The 20,678-nt window shown below is 39.9% G+C and overlaps 1 protein-coding gene across 2 annotated transcripts in view; it reads right to left on the bottom strand.

The window, feature by feature from the left end:
- map3k5 (mitogen-activated protein kinase kinase kinase 5) overlaps positions 1-20,678 on the bottom strand; it is a gene marked incomplete at its 5' end in the record, with an annotated part of 48,973 nt that overhangs the window by 18,430 nt on the left and 9,865 nt on the right. For both annotated transcript variants that reach the window (XM_083534953.1, XM_083534954.1), the window contains 8 exons: positions 1,828-1,987; positions 4,474-4,586; positions 4,918-5,088; positions 7,884-7,990; positions 10,179-10,347; positions 11,838-12,031; positions 14,425-14,448; positions 16,910-17,049. In XM_083534953.1, coding sequence (XP_083391079.1) covers positions 1,828-1,987; positions 4,474-4,586; positions 4,918-5,088; positions 7,884-7,990; positions 10,179-10,347; positions 11,838-12,031; positions 14,425-14,448; positions 16,910-17,049 — 1,078 coding nt within the window. The remainder of the gene's footprint in view (positions 1-1,827; positions 1,988-4,473; positions 4,587-4,917; positions 5,089-7,883; positions 7,991-10,178; positions 10,348-11,837; positions 12,032-14,424; positions 14,449-16,909; positions 17,050-20,678) is intronic.

The following is a 20,678-nucleotide window of genomic DNA, read 5'->3' as shown; positions in this document are numbered from 1 at the left end:
TAAAAAGCTTCTAATTATTAAGACATGACATAATACAAAGTGATATTGTGATTTGTGGCGAGAGAATGGAGAAGGTTTAGATGAAGACTGAAAGTCTGAAGACAGGGGAGGTACCTGGGTTCAACTGTGCAAAGTAATGAGAAAAAGAGTGCAAATAGGGTGGAGAAGAGTGGAAGAAGGGGTTTATAATAGAAGGGCATCTGCAAGAGTGAAAGGAAAAAGTTTATAAAAAAACGTGAGCTAACGTTATCCTGCAGAAATTTCCCCATTATTAATTCCTTTGGGGGCTTTGGGTTACTACGAGGGACGTCTAATTCTGCTCTGGCTGCCTTTGTAATTCCAAAAGACAATATTTTGTAAAGCACTCGACACACAATGTGCCACGCCGCCCATGATTTCATTGTCTTCAACTGTTGTATATACTTTTGCGCAGAACACAAAAACCATCACTGAGATATTTCTCAGGAAGGAATAGCCAGACTGGTTTGAGGTCCAACAACGGACACGGCAGCTTGAATGACCACATTTTACAACAGTGGTGAGCAGAAAAGCCAGCTCAGAAACCACAACATAAAAAAAAATAAAAAATTGAGGCAGATAAGGTCAACAGCAGAAGACATCAGGTCTCACTCCTGTCAGCCAAGAACAGGAATGTGAGGCTACATTGAGCACAGGCTTACAAACGACAGGAAAAAGATGAGGTGATGTTTATAGCTGTCTGGTACCAGACGTGAGGTTGGAAAGTGTGTGGGTATGTGTGTTTGAAGATTTTCTCCCATGGCCTATATGACTCATTGTGGGTTCATGGCCAAAAAAATAAAAGATTATCTATCTACCTACCTACCTATCTATCTATACACACACACACACACACACACACACACACACACACACACACACACACACACACGATGTTTTAAATATATTAATTTCACTCTAAAATCACTCCCTTTGTTATTAATTATTTTATATTTATTTTGTCATTTTAATCTCTGGATATTATTCTTTTAATATCAATTTCTTTTGAGACGTCATGTTTCTATAGTTATGTGTCAATTTTTTAGTGGTTGTTTTAATTGTTTATTATAATATTTGACTTGATTTAATAATTATTTTCCAGTTGCTTTTTACCCTACCTATAAACTGTATATACTGTACACACACACACACACACACACACACACACACACACACTTATATATATTTTTTATTAACGCAATTTATTACTACTAACATTTGTAAACATCAACAATTTACATTTTTAAAATAAAAAAAAATAATATATTTTTTTGGTTAAATGGTTGGTTAAATAATATATAATATTTCACAAAAATAATATTGAATAAATCAATTGAATACACTTATTTAATTGATTAAATAAATAAATATCTATAAAAAAATTATTTGTTAGAACCCATTTAGGGGATACAGATGTGTAGATAAGTGTGTGTGTGTGTGTGTGTGTGTGTGTGTGTGTGTGTGTGTGTGTGTGTGTGTGTTTTACATTTAATATTTAATTTTCTAAGGACATGATCTGCTTATTTCAGCAGACTTTAATAAATATCTTTATTCCTTCCATCCTTCATTCATTCACTCCCTCGATATGTGGAATTTTCTGGATTTTCTCCTTTTAAGAGAAATTCTTGAAGCTGGACCAGAAACAAGATTTGTGTTGCACATGCATGAAAACGTTTGAAGCTCCAGGTGGGGCCTTTAATTAAATGGTTATGCGCGCGACAGTTTTGTTTACACACCAATCTATTAGTGGACCAAAAGAAGAAGTGCATATACGGGTGTGTGTATGAGAAAGTGTGTGTTTACACATACCAGACAGGTGCTTTAAGCTTGAAGAGCTTCTCCGAGGCTTGTAAGACCCGAGTGTTGTCGCAGGCCAGAATGCTAGCGCCCAGGAAAAAGCCCACATCCCAGTAACTCTGTAGTTTATCCAGACTGCCTTTCTTTCCCAATAGACTGCTCAACTTCACACCTACAACACACACATCAAACGATTACAAACATACCCGGTCTGTCACTCTACACCAGACATAATAATCACTGACCTCCTCCTCAGTATGCAGGTCTGATGTCTGTTGCACTACGCACAAGTCTTTTTTTTTTGACCCTGTATGTTTTTTTCATTGCTATGAGAAGTTAAAACTGTCTATCCCTTGCTACATTTGTGGTTTCAGAGGGTGTGTGCGTATGTGCTCTGAGGCCATGTTAAGGAACATACCAAGGCATGAGCTTCTTAGGAAAAAAGTTTTTTAAGGAATCTATAGAAGAAAAAGTAGACTAGAGGTTGGTAGGACCGATGATCGTACTCTTTAGCTACTCAAGCAAATTATTAAAGGAGAAAGGAATGGACCGTCGTGTTGATTTTAGTGATGGGAAGATCAGACCATTTTAGTGACTTGGTTCTTTGAATCTTTGCCATTAGGTTCATTTTGTTCCTTTAAATCACCTTCATAGCGTATATGGGAGTCACATGACAAAGAGGACTCATGAGATGGAACTACTCAATTCTGTTTCCTGTGGAACTAACTGCACAGCGTATATGGGAGTCACGTAATAAAAGAACGAACGACTCGGACCAGAAGATTCGAAAGGTGAATGACTCAATTAGGTTTCCTCTATATAACCTACGGAGATTGTTTTATGGGGCGACTCGTTCTTCTGAGAGATCATGAACGACCCATCACTAGTTGATATTGCCAGTTAGGTGGTGTACAAGATACTGCGATCAGCCTGATCGTTATTCTTCTAGAACGGCATGACACAAGGCCTATATTGCTTTTAAATCAATTTTATACCAACAATAACTTTTTTTTTTTGGTTATGCTTCATTTAACCATAAGGAATGTCCATGAAGAAAGAATTGCAGACTTTACAAGAGCTCCATATCATCTGATCTTTCTATAAGATCTATAATAATTCCCTCTACTCTTCTGAGATGATGTTCCACTAGGTTTTGTGGAGATTTGTAAGATATCAAATCAGCCACAAGTGTGTTAGTAACGTCTGGTACTAATGAAGGTTAGGTGTGAAGGACTGAGGTGACGTTCCAATTCATCCCAAAGTTGTTGGGCTGAAACGCTATAGCCGGCCACTAATGATCTCCCAGTCCAGCCCATGTAAACCATATCTTCATCTTGTCATGCTGGACCACGTTCGGGTCTCCCAGTTTAAATAAATGGAAATTTCATTTCAGACATCCTATACAATCGTGTGCATCCAACCTTAAAGTTAGGGGAAGAACCAGATATGGCTGTATACAAATAAAACTGAATTGGAGACAAAAGCTGTCTTCTTTTTCAATTTTTACACCATTATTTTTTTTTTTCTTTACACACCTAATTACAACATTTGACTTTTCCCCCCTCATTCAGGCTGCTGGAACGGAAGCAGCGGAAGCGAGGCGCTCAATTATGCATTCATTCCCTGACAAATTACACAGTGGGCGAAAAAAAAAAAACCCACAGATGACAGCTTTATTTTAAGCTTGGATTCTGCAATACGCCCGACAGTTTCAAGATCATCAAGCACGGTCTCGAACATCCTGAAAGTGGGGAAGTGCCTTTGTTACAACAATTTGGGAAAAAAGTTAAAAACCTGAGCTTACATCCTGTGAGAACAAAGTTGGAAGCACACAATTGTGTTCGATGGCTGTGGAGCCAGTGGCATGAAATTGTCCCTTTGCTTCAACTAGGAGACACAAAACATGACGAGATTCACTTTATTTGGGTTAAATATGGTGGAAAATCTCCTGCTATTGAGCTCTAACCCTATTGAACACCTGTGGGGTGATGTCTCCTCAAATCACCTACATCACTACCTGACTTCACTTACGCCCTTGTGAAACAATAAATGAGCACAAATCTACACAAAAGCTAGTGGAACATCTTTCCCAGAAGAGTGGTTGTTACTATAACTGTAAAGAGGGACTAAATGTGGACTGGGATGTCAGAAAAACAAAAAACAAAAACAAAAACATCCCAATCTTACGGTTGGGTGTTCACAAACCTTTGCCCATGTGTTATATTATAAATTGTGAAATTATGTGAAATTAACCTGCTCATTTTTGTTTAACACGAAAAGACAAAATTCCATAATTGCGTCTTGAAAAGCAACGAAATCTCAATTCTATTCAATTGATGTATATTGATGATCAATTACCGCCAATTGTTCCTCGTTGGACATTGCGAAAGCTGTGAACGTCCCCTCCGAGAAATCGTGAAGCGAAATTAGAGTTAAATTATGCCTCTGTTACAGTCAGTTGTACTTTTGCACTTGTTTTGTTCGTCATAACCGAACATGTCTGAGCGCTCTTCCTTTCTCAACTTTCTCATTCGGTAACTCGAACTTTGCCTTGTGAAAGAGTAAGAACTTGACTGAAACTAAGCATATGAAGTTACTAGACCCTATTGAATTCCTTTAGAGAATATTTTCTAATTGTGTGCGTTTGTTTATACCCACCGACTTTACGGAGCTCGAAGGAACAGTCGAACTGGTGACCAACGGCCAGTAAAAGCACAGCGTAGTTTATACCGGAGTGCAGCGTGGGCTCCGATTCGAACCCTCTCTTGAACCTATTGGGAAAATGAGACCGTGAACAGGCTTCATACCGAGATTTCCCTGCATAATCTGTCATTTATTTGAAGGAGCATCTTGAACATTAATTCTAATACTTTGAGTTTGGGGAAGTGACACTTTTTGTTTGTTTGTTTTGTTATTATTTTATTCTAACCGGTCACATGACACCTGGTATAAACAAAAAAAACGACTAGAGATATAAAAACGAACCACAGAACAGAAAAAAGACACAAACACCATGTCGTTATCTTATTTTTTTTTTTGGACTCTGTGGTCGCCTCAGCTATTTTCTATGGAGTAGCATAGATGTTAGATGTTGTTGCTCACCAGAGTATGCTGCTGTCTCGGCTCTGAGTGTCAGTGAAGTGCGAGTCCTGAAACATGTCCTTGTAGATACGTCCCACCAGGCAGTAAATGTCCGAGGCCACCTGCACTTCAGACTCGACCAGAGGCAGCATGAGGTCCAGAGCTCGCTGTCTGTCCCCAGGCTGGTTCCTCCTAAATGCGGAAGGGATTCGGGGTTAATTTCGAACGTCAAATCCTGAAAATGAATTTCCCCCGTGAAGGATTATATTCGATGCAATTCGATTTGTATAGCGCTTTTAACACTGGACATTATCCCAAAGCAGCTTTACAGAGAAACTGATTATGAATATAACTTTTAAATGTATAATTTGCTCTATAAATATATCCCTAATGAGCAAGCCAGTGGCGAAAACAGCAAAGAAAAACTCCCTGAGAAGTAATGAGGCGGAAACCCTTCCTAATCTGGGTGACACAATGTCCATTCATCGTAGTTCCATCAATGTTGTGATTATTAATTGTAGCAGACTGTTTATATTAATTACAGTCCAAATCTAAATGGTTCGTGAGTTTCACATTCCACAGTAAACCTCACGAATCTTCATTCTGTTTATTCAAGTGAAAACTTAAGCACTGGTCCAAAGAACCCATATATCAATCATCTTTGATATATTGAAGGCAAATGATCTCACCCATGGGTGATGAAAGCTCTCACCCATAGATATTACTATAATACCAATGTCTGTATTTAGGATTAGAAAACAGTACAAATTCAATAATCGCCTTTTTGTGTCTTTTCGGATTTCGGTCTATTACAACACAATCTTCTATATATACATAACGGATTGAATCCTATAAGGGGGGGGGGGATTACCACATTTCCTCCTCCTTCACTCAGGGGATTCCCTAAAGTTATTAACCAGTAATCGGCAAGATAAAAGATAAGATCTGTGGCATTTGTAATCAATTTTTCCGATTGTCTCGCTGTAAATTCAAATCAGACGCATTTGCGTCATTGTGGCATCTGGAAACGAGTCAGCAAACAGATGATGCCGTCCTTCGTTACCTTGCATGCAGCTGAAAGGGTAAAATCTACCATGAAGTCGGTCTTATATGTCAATACGGTAATCTCCAGTACATAATCGGTGTCCGCCGTTCAGATCGCAGGTGATTACGTAGTCAAAACAAGTTGCTGGCTTTGATCTTTAACGGAGCAATCACGCTATTCATACATACAGCTGCGTTCTTTCAATTCTACACAGAATTTCTAAGGACGTTGAATATCGGCGGGTCAAGAGAACTTATTCGTGAGTTTCCCTCCTATCAAACACCACTGTATCTATATAACGAATGAAGGAGGTTGAATGAACACATTAGCACCGGATAGGGGTGTAACGATACACTTGTTGGTATCGAACTGTTTCGATACAGAACTTTGGGTTCGTTGCAAATGCGTACCGAAGGCAATCCTTCTTTTAACATATGTCCGTGAGGGAACCCGGATTTTAATTAAGTGGCGGGCTGCAAGTTTGTTTAGTCTCCGCCTCCCACTTTGAGTGCATTGTCACTTTGGCTACCCGAAAATTTATTTAATATTAATTTAATCTATATGAAATGTAATTAATCAATTTAATATAAGCCAATTTAATCGATATAATTAAAAAGTGTATTGCATTAAATTGATTTTGTCGATTTTATTTTATTTTTTAAAACACGCAGGCGTTTTATTTTAAATTGTTTGAAGATTTTTCTAAATTTAAACTGTATGTTCAGAAATGTTAAATCATGATAAACGACAAACAATAATGTTTTAAAATTGAAACGTTTCACTATGAACTTATTTGACGTGTTTGATAAGGGTGCGGTGCTCCGAGGTAAAGAAGTGAATGTGAAGCAAAAGCAACCATATCATCATACGTTGTTTATTCCAAGCACGCTGATTGAATAACAGTGCAAACGCTGGAGTCTGGACTTTTCTCCCAGACAAAATACGAGAGAAGAGAATGCAGAGGTAAACAAGATGAGCAGAAAGAATGCGAGTCCGGACACATCGACCCCTCAGACGTCTTGAATTCTATTGATAACGCGCTGAGGCGCATTTTCCTCAAAAGATTCACTTTGTCTTATTAGCAGTTCAAGCAGGAACTACAGACATGTGAGCTAAAAAGTCATTAGAATCGCGAGACACAATCACTTCCAGCTCCTTCCTAGATTTGACAATGTCAAATGGAAAGATAAGTACATTTCATTTAGTTGAAATTTGTTCTAAAATGTGTGTAGACTTTTGTTCTTGGCTGCAAAGTCACTTGTATTATTTTTCCTTACAACAGATGGAGAAATTGTAGGACAGACAAGAAGATAAAAAAAAAAAAAAAACAAGCTCGAGAGAGGAGACGAATTGCGAAAAAAAGGAAACGGTCAGGAATTGTCCTCATATTCAGCTCATCTCTCCAAAGACCATCCCACCATCTAGCTATCTATCCCTTTTTATTTATCTATCCGCATACCATCATTTATTATCATCGTCTTTGCTTTGCTCTTCCTCAAATCTCCACCATGACCCTCACACACACAAGTCATAGGACATGTCTGGCTCAGAAGATCGACGTGATGAACCGTCGATGTCACCCAGGGTGACAATTACCAGAGGATTTCATGTCCTCCTGCCAGCACGAATCTCCCTGGCTGCCTCTTCTCATATGGTAAATAAGTGCAAATAAATCTCTCTTCGTCACATACGTCACGTTTTCTGAGTGCTGGGAGTAAAGAAAATTGTTGGAAAGCTGCTTGAAAAGTGGAAAAAAAAAAATAGAAGAATATCTGCCCACGAGTCATGAGTGTATTACTAGCAACGAGGCATCACATCAATGCTTTTATAAATACAACACAATATTAACACATGCAAATGAACAACAGGGAAGCCCATGAATATTAAGTGTCTGAAGGAAAGCTCGAGATAAAAACACACTCAAAACACACACGTACGTCACCTGTTTAGCGCGAAGGCATAGTGGAATTTCACGTGAGGGTTGGCAATGGGGTCAAAGGTCGGAAGCTTTTCGAGAGTCTCAACCAACTTGACGATGGACTCATAATCCTATAGACAGACAAATACAATTTTCATTAATGAACCACAGTAACAGATTTTTCCCCCAATTAAAATATTCCCACATCCTGTAGCTGACTGATGCTACATTATCGGAGCGGCCATCTTGGAACAAGCAAACCATATGGTATTAAGGCTGTAATTGTTTAAGATGCCTCCCAAACTTACATTATTTATGATTTCTTTTATTATGGAAATAGACTATATAGACAAAATTATTGGATTTTTCATCCATATGTGATTCTTCCCAACAAACTTGAAGGGTTGGAATAGAAGATTCTTGAGTGGCCTTCTATACAGCTTCTATACAGCTTTGACCTCAACCTAATTAAACACCTTTAAATGAATTCTGAATCTTGTGGTTAGGTGGCCACAAACTTTAGACCATATAGTGTATAGATGGGTGGATGGATGGATAGATGGGTGGATGTATGGATGGATAAATAGATAGATAGATTGGTAGATGGATGTACAAGTGGATAGATGGAAGTATGGGTGGATGTATGGATGGATAAATAGATAGATGGATGGGTGGGTGAACGGGTGGATAGATAAATGGATGTATGGATGGATGGGTGAACGGATAGATAGATGGATGGGTGGGTGGATGGATGGTTGTATAGATGGATGGATGAGTGTGTGTGTGTTTGTGTGTCGATGGATGGTTAGTTGGTTGGTTGGGTGGGTGTATGGATGGAAGGTTGAGTGAGTGCATGGATGGATGGATAAAAGGGTTGGTGGATGTATGGACAGATGGATGGGTGGGTGTATGGATGGATAGAGAGATTGATGGATGGATGTATAAGTGGACGGATGTATAGATGTATGGGTAGATGTATGGATGGATAAACAGATAGATGGATAGGTATGTGGGTGTGTATGGATAAATAAATGAATGGATGGATGGATGAATAATTGAAACGAACGAAAGATTGGTAGACTGAATAATTAATCAAACACAGAACACCAAACGTGTCCTAAATGACCAAGTAATATTACATTACAGGAAAATAACAATTTCAACTTTTTACAAAACCTTTAAACATCTCTCTCTTAAAAGCTTAGTTTCGTTATAAGTGTCTCTCTGGATTGATCATTCGCTCGCTCTGGTTTGTTAAAGTGCAGGTTTCGGAGCAGAGAGATGGTTATTTCGTTCCCAGCACACTGCATTATTAATGAAACCCTTCTGCATCACACTCCTGAGCTGGCACACAGCACAAAACCTCAGAAACCTATATAAATAATTCAGTCAATCTTTATGTCACACGTTGACATTAATATTATTTATTGACAAAGGACGGAGGGCAGATCCGAGTGGAGCAAGCTCGATACAAAATACATAATGCTAGTGGTTTTGAAGGAAAGAATATATATATATATACATTTAGTTTAGTGTTTCAATTTATGCATGAATACGAGCTAACTTCACACTGGATTTCTACTTTAGCGTTCAGTTGCATTGGGCGGTGTCTAAATTACCCCCTTATCCATAGCGACATACAATCATCGCCATTTGATTGGACGTGTATCATTGTTAGATGGGATTGTGTCTCCTGGTTAGATTTGGCTGTACTGTATGCCACTGAACCTCCATTAGGTATCCTCAAAATGGACTGTGTTCCACAGGACGGTCGCTCCGATCCATTCAAGCGAATTGTGTCTATACGCATTAGGCCAAAATTTGTGGACCTGTTGGATCAGATTGTATTTGCTTGGAGGAGACAGGAAGCCAGACGCAGATAGCGGGAGTCCTAGGAGCTTATTAAATATTTACACTTGGAGTCCCGTAACGATTTCGAGAAACTCGACTCTTGGTGCACTTCGCCTGCTCGGTTGGAGTTTTGTTACGAAGGGGTGCCTGTAGATTCTGCGAAAATGAATATTCAAATTCGGCAGAAATTTTTTTAAATATCTAACAGAAGGAGCAGCAGATGGCTAACGAAATAAAAGGGGGGGGGGATGCTATTTGCCACAGATGAGTGTGAAGACCAGGATTTCCACCTTCATCCAACTATTGTACGAGACCTGTTGCACTATAGTTAGGTTTAGGGTTCTGATCAGTCTAAAAAACGTGCAATAATCGACCCAAAAATGCGATGATTTTAAGGCATCTTTATAGATGACTATTTATGACCAAAAACAACTGCTATTTGGTGTCTGGATGAAGCGCCGCTCTCACCTGTATGTCTCTGTATGATAAAAGCAGGTTGATCACGATGTCAGCTGAAAGACACTCCACGTTGTCCAATCGCTGCTGGATCCGCCCCAGCTCTGCTGCAAGCTCCACCCCTGTGTACAACTCTCGTGCTTTGCGGATCTCGTTCAGCATGGTCTCCCGGAAGTACTGGCTATAAAAGGTACCACAAATGCAAATTGAAAAATTTATTCAAGCACTTGCTGTCCAATCAGGTGTCAGCTCTGTGCTAAGGATCACTGCCTGATAAAACCAAATCTGGTTTTAGCTTTGGTGATAGACTTTCTCTAATACACAGGATGGGGTTGACTACGATTCAGCTAAAACTGTCTGAAATATCAGGTAGAAACTATTATAAACTATTTATTAAAAAAAATAAAAAGAAGAAGAATAAATAATCTCCTAATAAACTTTTTGCTCACAACTTCCCCAAACAAATCTGCTCTGAGCGCACACTATTGATTTTTTTGTTTTTTTCTTCACCCGCATTTTTTTTATTTTTTTTATTTTTGCCAAACCTGCTAGAAGATATTTCTGTTTTTCACATGATTTCCTCCTGAGAAACTTTTTAGCACATCAGAAGTCACGATGTGCCTCCTCCACGCCCACCTGTCTAACAGATTTGTCTGAGGTGGCTCCACTTGCACAATTTGTGGTTTATTTAAATCAAACGAAACTATATGTCTGTCTGCCTGCCTGCCTGTCTGTCTGTCTGCTTGTCTGCCTGTCTGTCTGTCTGCGTCCATCCTTCCATCTCTAATTGTCTGCCTTTGTCGATCAATTTGTCTCTTTGTCCATCTCTCTATCTCTCCATCTATTTATCTACAGATTAACGTTGTTTTCCTCATATGCATATGAAACCATGGGATTGGTGGTAACAGTTAATTGTGGGGGTTGGTAATTATCCCCTGTATGAACGACACTAAACAATGGCCTGTGGTTCTTTTTTTGTCCATACATCAGGTGTCATACATAAGGTCATGCAGCAAATTTAACACGCTAAGTCTTACTTCATCCTCAGGCTTAGAACACAAACAACACTGTGCCAAAAAGGACACCTATAATTGTAGCTTGGCCTCCCTGCACCCAAACCAGCGCAATTTGAAAACCTTGTGACCTGCCATTAAAGGAAGAAAAAAATGCTCTAGAGCTCATTTCTGGGCAGTTTTTTATTTTTTATTTTAACAAGAAGACAGATGTGGAGAATTTAGCGAGACAAATTTGGCAACCCTTTGGGGTACAGCGTTTTGAAGAAAGCTTTCACCAAATATGAGATTTTTACTGTAATATGTGCAAATAAACTAAATGAAAGAAAAAGAAATCAGCTTAAAGTTTTTTTTTTGGGGCACAGCGAGTTCTCTCAGCCTGACAGCAATGACTCAGAGCTTTCTCGATGTGACAAAGAGGAACTTGTGCATTGAACACACACACACACACACACACACACACACACACACACACACACACACACACACACACACACACACACACACATCCAACCTTTTTCAGCGTCTCTCTACTTTCCTTGTGATGAGTAACCCAGTGTAATGAGACGATCACAGTAAGAATGTGTGTGTGTGTGTGTGTGTGTGTGTGTGTGTGTGTGTGTGTGTGTGTGTGTGCATGTGTGTCATGATCACGTACCAGGAGCTGGTCTGTGTGTTGGTGAGAAGCTGGGTCAAGCGATCCACTAGAGGCATGCAGATAGGACCGAGCAGTGCCTCGAAACTGGGCTGCATCAGTTCACTGAGGCCCTTCATGAGGCTGCTCTCACAGCAGTACACCTTATTTTGAGGAGTCACCATGTACGGAATAAATAGGTAGTTCGCTGCACACGACTGGAGAAAGAGAGGAGAAAAGAGAGAGAAGAAAATATGGGTGTATGAAATTTACCCAATAATTTTTCTGAAAATAAAGTAAAAACACCACAACATAAATGTTATAATCTTTAGTTAGATGATCAATCTATCTATCTATCTATCTATCTATCTATCTATCTATCTATCTATCTATCTATCTATCTATCTATCTATCTATCTATCCATCCATCCATCCATCGCTATCTGCTTCCCTATCTATCCATCCATCTATCCATCCATTAAAGATAACAAGTGCTAAGCCATACAGAGGAAAAAAGAGAGCGAGTGACAGAGAAAGACAAAGAGCCAGTGTGTGTGTGTGTGTGTGTGTGTGTGTGTGTGTGTGTGTGTGTGTGTGTGTGTGTGTGTGAGAGAGAGAGAGAAATGTGAGAGAGGTAAACAATAAAGCTTTATTAAATGGAGCTGTAGAGACTTTGGCAGCCATTAGCAATATAATACAAAGAAATATTACAGAGGGGAACAAAGTGTGATGCTGAAAGTGTGTGTGCACAAGCAACACGAAAAACCGACTGAACATGGATACAGAGAAAGAAAAAGAGATTTTGCTGTCTGTCTTTCTCCCTCTCCGTCTGTCTCCCTCTCATTTGCTTTAAATGTTAGACAGACAGACAGACAGACAGACAGACAGACAGACAGACAATGATATTTACACCTATTTACAAAAGAAACAAATGTACACGTTCAGTGTGTTCAATGACTTAGCTGCGTCACCCGTCACAAGCTCATTCATATTTTAAGCGGTGAGGGACGAAGAGAGTAAAAGAGAGGGAAAGAGAGAGAACAAAGACAGGGTGCACTTTCATTCAAATGAAAAAAATAAGCCCTTTGAACATCAAGCTTTCTCAGCTGCATTATAAGCATCGTTATTAATCTATTAAAAAATAAAGGGGGGGGGGGGGTGCCTTTTGCTCTGCCTCCGTTTTCTTTCTGCCAGTTTCCATGACTGAACCTGACGCACTTAAAGACATCTGATGAAGAACAGGAAGGCGAAAAACTTTGAAAGATCAAAAAAAAAAAAAAAAAAAAAAAAAGAAAGAAAGGACAAGGATTAGTTATTCACTTGATACTGGAATGGACAATGAAGGTCAAAGGAAAGACGTAGGTGCTGAAGGAGCAGAGATAAAGGGCAACAGATTTAAAAAAAAAAAAAAAAAAAAAAAAAAAAAAAAAAAAAAAAAGGAAAAAGAAGGAAAAGAGAGGACCAGTGAACCATTGGGAGGAATCACACTCATGCTGTTCGACTGGGAGTCGAGCGCTTGGGTTTCCTGCTACCTGCATCACGAAGCCACCTGATCCCCTGAGCCACTTATAGCCTCGCTAAAGCCGAGTGAGCAACCCACTAACCCTGCGCTCTCTCCATCTGCTGCCTCACAAAGGGTGACACAGAGAGAGAGAGAGAGAGAGAGAGAGAGAGAGAGAGAGAGAGAGAGAGAGAGAGAGAGAGAGAGAGAGAGAGAGAGAGAGAGAGAGATTGGGAAAGACAGAAAGAAACAGAAAGACAGGTTGGAAGAAAGAGCTTTTTATTACTCGGACTACTCAGGTGCAGCTGCTTGGGGTGCTGCAAAGCACTGAACTTTAGCTCAACTTCCTGTTTGTCAAACTTTTTTCTCTTTTTTTCTCTCTTTTCTTTCGTTCTTTCTTTCTTAATACAGTGATAAAAGGCAGCCTGGGAAAACCCTTCGTACGGTACAAGTTTCCACTGCACACACGACCGTTGAACTAAAATCAAAAAATTTCTTTTTTGTGCATTGGTTAGGAGGGCGGTCACATGACCCACGCTCCAGGAAGTGAAATATATGTGCTGAGGATCGTGTGTGCAAACCAGAGACGCTAAAATTTAGCGATTTGCATCGGGGCATTGCCGTGAAATTTTGAGATTGAGATTTTTGAGCTGAATGGTTTCTCGAGCACGTTTTTCCTCGGCACCGTATTTGCAGCATTGTTGAGCGTCGTGTATTTATTCCATTGAATCGCATCGTGAATTGATCGCGCTGAGGCGTAATGGGGGTGAATCGTATCGGTAGCGCATTCATATGTATCGCCAATGTATTGTTTTGTTAGCTATGCTTCGAGTTGTGAAATCGTGTCGGCCTTAATTATAAAGACTTTTTTTTATTTTTTTCGCCAGGAACATCAATTCAAGAGTTATTGGGTTATATGTATGAGTGCTGTGCTCTCTGTGCATAGACGAGGCAACAAATCAGTTTCGTTTGCCTTGGCGCGAATAGAGGAAGTAAAAGCGCTTCACGAGAGATTGTTTTTTTTCCCGCTCAATTTGTCAAAAAATAGTCGAAAAGTGAAAGTTGTCAAGGGTTTGGTCAGTGTAGGATTCTGCATGTGTATATACTCACAGTGTTTTTCTGGCACACGACCTCCTGAAAGGGGAAACACAAACGAGACATGAGTGAGTGAGAGAGAGAGAGTGAGCGATTTTCTGAGCCCCTCAGCGAGAAAACTTTACGCTTTCCGCTCTACATTCTTTACTTCAGGCGAGTCCCCGTTAATCCTCTTCGCTCCTGTACGCAGTGAGGGGTCATTAGCATTCCCAACTAATGAGCCCCCTCCAATACATTCTATCGCAGACTAGTACAGAGCCAGTATTTCATAAAAAAAAAAAAAAAGAAAGGGAAACCTAATTCACGCTGTAGTTCTTTAGCCAAACATGCTAGGGGTCTCGTTACAATCAGATTGTAGCTAATGGATGAACCCAAATCTCTATGATGATACACTATATGGACAAACGTTTGTGGACACCTTCCCAAAAGATTGATATGCACTTCTTGATTCCACATTTCGTCCACATTTGCTCTTATAATACTCTAAAGATGATGCTACAAGATTTTACGTTTCTTAGTGACGAAGGTGCCACATAAAATGTACATTAGATAACACAAAACCAAGACTTTAGCAGACCTACACTAAATAAAAAAAAGTTTATAGATACTTAACCATAGCATTCCACAATCAGTCCCCATTTGCTGTTAAAATGAGCTCCCCTCTTCTGAGATGATGTTCTATCAGATTTTGTGGAGATTTGTGCTCATTCAACAACAAGAGTGTGAGGAAAGTCAGGTACTGATGGAGGTGAGGAGGTCTGGGGTATCGTTCCATTTCATCCCAAAGGTCTTTAATAGGGTTTGGTCATTATAGCAGGAGGTCTTCCACTCCAAGCCACATAAAGCAGATCATCATAGTGCAGGGAAGTTGTGTAGGGAAAAATTTATCCTATGCAATTGTGTATACAGCTTTGTGATAACAGTTGGTAGAAGAACCACGTATGGCTGGAAAAGTCAGGCGTCCCAATATAATTGTCCATATAGTGTACATTATTATAGCTATCCAAAATGGCTGCCACTGTGGCAGAAAAATGGACCAGTCAGAGCATGAAACAAGTGTTGCTTGTCCACTGCCAGTAAAAACAAACCCATCCTTTTATAAGCAGCGGGACATTTTGGAATGTGTTTAGAAACAAAAATGGAGTTGTATTTGGCAAACTCTTCCAACTAGCTTTTATTCCATGAATAAACTCTTGCTAGGCTATGCTAGCTCATCTAATTTGCTTTATTGCCATTATTAACAAAGCTAGTTGATACATGTACTCTTGCTAGGTCATGCTAACTCACCTAACTAGCTTTTATTCCATGACTAATAATGCTAGTTAACACAGGAAAATTTGCTAGGCTAATGCTAATTCATCTAACTAGCGTCTGTTTAAGAGTGAGGGAGCAAAATAATTTTCTATTATCTTTTCTTTAGATTCACGCTAACATTTATCATTCCAACCCATCTGGATTCTTTTTCGATTACAAAACAGCGAAGGTAAAGGGTGAGACATGATTCCCTTGAATCTTCATAATCATGAAGATGCAACATCAGTTGAGAGGTAAAGTAACACATTTGGAGGAAACCCACAACCTTTCGGCCCACGCGCTTCCATGACTGCATAACGTTGCACTAATTGACAGAGGAAAAAATACACCATCCATTAGCATAATTTTAACTTGCAATAGATGAGATCTTCTCAGTCTAGATCCAGAAGCTGCTACTCTGCAACTTCAAAACATTTCAACTCCTGGCCTACTCGGCTGACCTCCTCACGCACTCGAACGCCCCCATGAGCTTCTCACGATCTCCTTCTCCTTTAAATCAGGCTGCAGGAAAGACCTGCTCGAGCTTCTCGGTTTCTGTGTAACACAATCAGTGGTGTGACAAAAGTGGAGAGTCTCATTCCAGGGTGTGAAGGCACCAAAGCAACACTTAGAGCCCTCAAGCATTTTATAGGACGTGACCGCTACTGTGCGCACGTGCACACGTACACAGTATATAATGAAACACCCCTACAAACGAATACAGTATTTCACAAAAGTAAGTGCACCCCTCACATTTCAGCAATTATTTTATTTGGTCCAGATTGGACACCATCTGAGCCAAACAAGTTTATCTTTTTCAGAAGAGGCTTCCTTCTGGGATGACGGCCTGCAAACCGACTTGTTGCAATTGCATTGAAGAGCGAACCCTCTGATTCTGCAACCTCTAAAGAAATGCTGCAGCACTCATTTGTCCGTTTTTTAAAGCAGCTTCTGCACTGACACACAACATGAGGACGCAACTTCTTTGATCGACCCTACTGTAAAATATATTCAAGTTTAATTTCTATTTATTGTCCATTTATAAAATGGATGCTAAAATGTGAGGGGTGTATTTGCTTGCTGAAAAGATACAGTAGATCACAAAAAAAACAAAACACTTCCATCAACAATTAAAGCAGTTTAGGCCTGGACGTACGGCCTGCATGATGTAACGGGATCATTTCATGGAATCTGGAGGTCCCCTTACCTGGAGGTTCTGCAGTGAGTCAGAATTGGAGTCGCTGTACAGGATGATGTTGTTGGCCATGCTGAAACTCTCCCTCACTCCCAGGTGATAGAAGAGAGACGGCTGCCGGAAAGCATCGGTCATTTCCACCACGGCGATATCTGCGAGACAGAGGTTTTAGAGTTATGACTATAACGCGGTGGTTCTCAAAGTGTTGGGCGTGCCCCCCTAGTGGGGAAAAAAAAATACATGACATAGGCATGAACGGCAAGATTTTTACACTCAAAGACAGATGGAAAAAGTGGAACCATTGGGGAAAAATAAAGATTTACTGTTGGTAAGTTAAAAAATTCAACCCCCTCTAAAGTGGAGAATGGCAGAAAAACTCAAGAACCACTGCTAAATGTGATCTTTGCATAAATCTGGCTAGGGGCTGACACGCTTATTGAGAAAGAGAAAGCAGAGAGGTAAGAAAGATGTTGGAGAGGGAAAATGATGCTGGGAGACACTGAAAGGACCCGGACGAAACCAGTCCTCTTCTGGGAGACAGATGTCTCATATGCGATCAGATTGGGGATATGAACGAGCACTGTGTGTGTGTGTGTGTGTGTGTGTGTGTAATTTGCATAGGGCCTGTCCCTAACAAAAGTTGTCACTGGCGGCATGTAAATATTGACAGGAAGCCATTTAATCTGGTGTGTGTGTGTAAGAACTTCTTGTTCATTACCAAGAGGAAACGATTCAAATGCTATCGACCCCCCCCCCACCCCCACCCACACACACGTTGCCAATTACTCATTAATCCTTTAAATACTTAACCTCCATGTTCGCGTGTGTATGAGCAAAAATATGACTAAGACAAGCTAATGTCATGGGTGTGTGCTGATGCAAGAAAGGTTTTGCTAGAAACTAAAAAGCATGACTAGCTAGCTTAGCAAATAGGATATAAACTCTTGCTAGGCCATGTTAGCTCATCTAACTAGCTTTCATTGCATTATCAGTTAAGCTAGTTGATACATGTACTCTTGCTCGGTCATGCTAGCTCATCTAACTTGCTTTCATTCCATGACTAATAATCCTAGTTAATACATGAACAATTGCTAGGCCATGCTAGCTCATCTAACTAGCTTTTATTCCATTAAATAAAATGCTATTTAATACATGAACACTTGCTAGGCTATGCTAGCTCATCCAACTAGCAGTCATTCCATTATTAATAATGCGAGTTAATACTTGAATTCTTGCTAGGCCATGTTAGCTCCTCTAACTAGCTTCAGACTCAGTGCAAGGAAGCAAAACAATCCTTGTAACTCTTTTCTTCAGATTCATGCTAACATTTATCTCTCCGTGTGAATAATCAGTAAACTAGTCTAAATAAATTGAATTTGTTAGGTGTAATAGGCAAATGAGATGCACATTAACTGGCAATCACTGCCAAATTAGAAAAGAAAAAAAAAAAAAAAGATGCTTGCTCCTGATGTTTCCTTTAATCGTCTGCATTTTATCTACCACATTAAACGCAAATCACAATCCGAGCGAGCAGCTCGGGTGTTACCGCTTTTTTTTGTTTTGTTTTTTGCTCTCAAACATTGTACCTCAGACATTTACCACTACCTCTTGACCGAGTGACAGAGAAACCACTCTGCTGTTTTGTTTCATAAAACACACACACACACACACACACATAATGAACACACACATAACACACGCTTTGCTTGTTAGGGCTTTTTACTGTCTCAATTACCAACGCAGCAAATGAATGCCAAGCTACAATTAAGGCTACACAATTCTCTTGAACTAAGAGACTTGATCCTTTGCACAAAGCCAGCTCTGTGAACATTTGCCCTACATGGGTTGGAAAGGAATTTGCTTGACCAAATACAAATGCATGTACTTATTATTTGTAGATACTTTTGCAAATAGTTTTTTTCTCTCTCCACAGGTCTCCAAAACTTTTGTTTCAACCCATGACTATAATCAAAATTACAATTAATTTCCATTCTAATTGGGAAAACTACCAAAAACGTGAGAAAAGTTTAAGCAGGGGCCGAATACTTGTTCAAACCACCGTATATCCCATTTGTGTCAATTTCGGTGAAAGCCTCTATTACCACACCATTACCACGTGCCAAAATACGCTCATAATCGCCTACACAGATCTTCCATGGGCTGAAATGCTACAAGAAAATACCTGAGGGGTGATAAAGGAGGAAGGTGGGGCAGTTTATAGCCACAAATCTCACCCGGACCCTACCTCCACCCCCTTCTCGCTACTCCATGATGCATTCCTGACTTTCAGGACAAATTTGGAGGCACACAATTGTGCAGGATGTCTTTCATTGCGACATCATGAAATTTTCCAGGCACTTCCACTACGAGACCCAAACCTGTTCCAGTGAAAGATCTTGAATGGCCTGCTATAGAGATCAAACCCTATTTAACACCTATGGGATGAATTAAAAGAGTCCCCTAGGCCTCCTCACTTTACCAACATCAGTTCCTGACATCTGTGTGGCTGTGGCTGGATGAGTTCTCCACAAAATCAAGTGGAACATGCGGTTATAACAGAAAATGGAGACTAAATGTGGAATGGCCTGAACTTTTCAGAGTCCCAAATTTGAGCTCAGACTCGACTTGACGGTCAATTGATTCATTATTGGTGGAACATTTGCCCTCATCTCATGTGTAGTTAAAGCTGTCTTCATCTATTATGCCCAGCTTTAGACATCTTCCAAATCTTACATGCTAATATCACCATTCTTGTTATCAGTAACATCCTGGTACTTTGAGTCAAACGTCTGTCACCTGATTTATTTCTGTGGTAAATTAATTCGGGTTAATTCTCAAATTAAACTCCAATTCACATTTTTCCCTTTTTTTTTTTTATTATTGCATTATTTGAGGTAGCAAAAAAAGAGCTGACAAATTAGCAGCAGAATCGCTAAGCGCAATAGATACGGCTTTTGATTGCGTTTTTCACGGTGAATGGTTCCTTCATTGTATATTTAGAACAACGTGTTCCACCAAAGCGCGTTGAGCGTACCGGATGAGACACGCAGTGTTTGTGCCTGAGGCGTCGTGATGTCGTTCTTGAAAATGATTCGTGTCATTACAAATATTATGCCGATGGCGTGACTGGCGAGATATGTATAACGGCTAGATATATCTAACGCTGCCGCTGACTTAACAACTCTGTGGAAGTTTAGCACAGAGGTGTGTAAGGGGGGGGGGGGGGGGGAATACTTGCAGAGGGACAGCAAGTCCTGATCCTGGGCTTTTTTTTTTACATTTAAAAGGTAGATAATAAGGGCAGAGTATTCGCTACCTTGGTGAATCCAATCAACAAACAAACGATGCACTGAGCTTGGGTCGAATGTAGTACATCACTAGCATTGATCATAACGAATTTCATGACAAAGACCAATCGCAGAACGCCAATAATAAGAGAAGCTGCTGAGGGAATTAAGGATAGCTTTTATATAATATCAGTCAGGATTGTCAGGTTTATACCACAAGACTACCAGAGAACAGTGATTCGCTTTCGAGTCTTTGCATTGGTAATTTGGAAAGGAATCTCTGCACCCGCTCTATAAAGTGACCAAACTATATCGTGTTGTCCGAGGGGGAAAAAAAAAAAACACTTCAGTACTTTTGAAAATACACAATTTTACCACAAAGGGTGGCAACTTCATTGACTGGTTTCCTATAACATCATACCCTGGGGGCTCTTCAGTGGAAACACAATTGGAAAATGGATTCACGATAAAGCCCGTGTTTGACTAAACATACA

Source organism: Silurus aristotelis (genome assembly GCF_946808225.1).
Source record: "Silurus aristotelis genome assembly, chromosome: 29".
NCBI classification, from domain to species: Eukaryota; Metazoa; Chordata; class Actinopteri; order Siluriformes; family Siluridae; genus Silurus; species Silurus aristotelis.
Note: the sequence above shows the minus strand (reverse complement) of the source record. Positions and strands in the feature narration are given on the sequence as shown.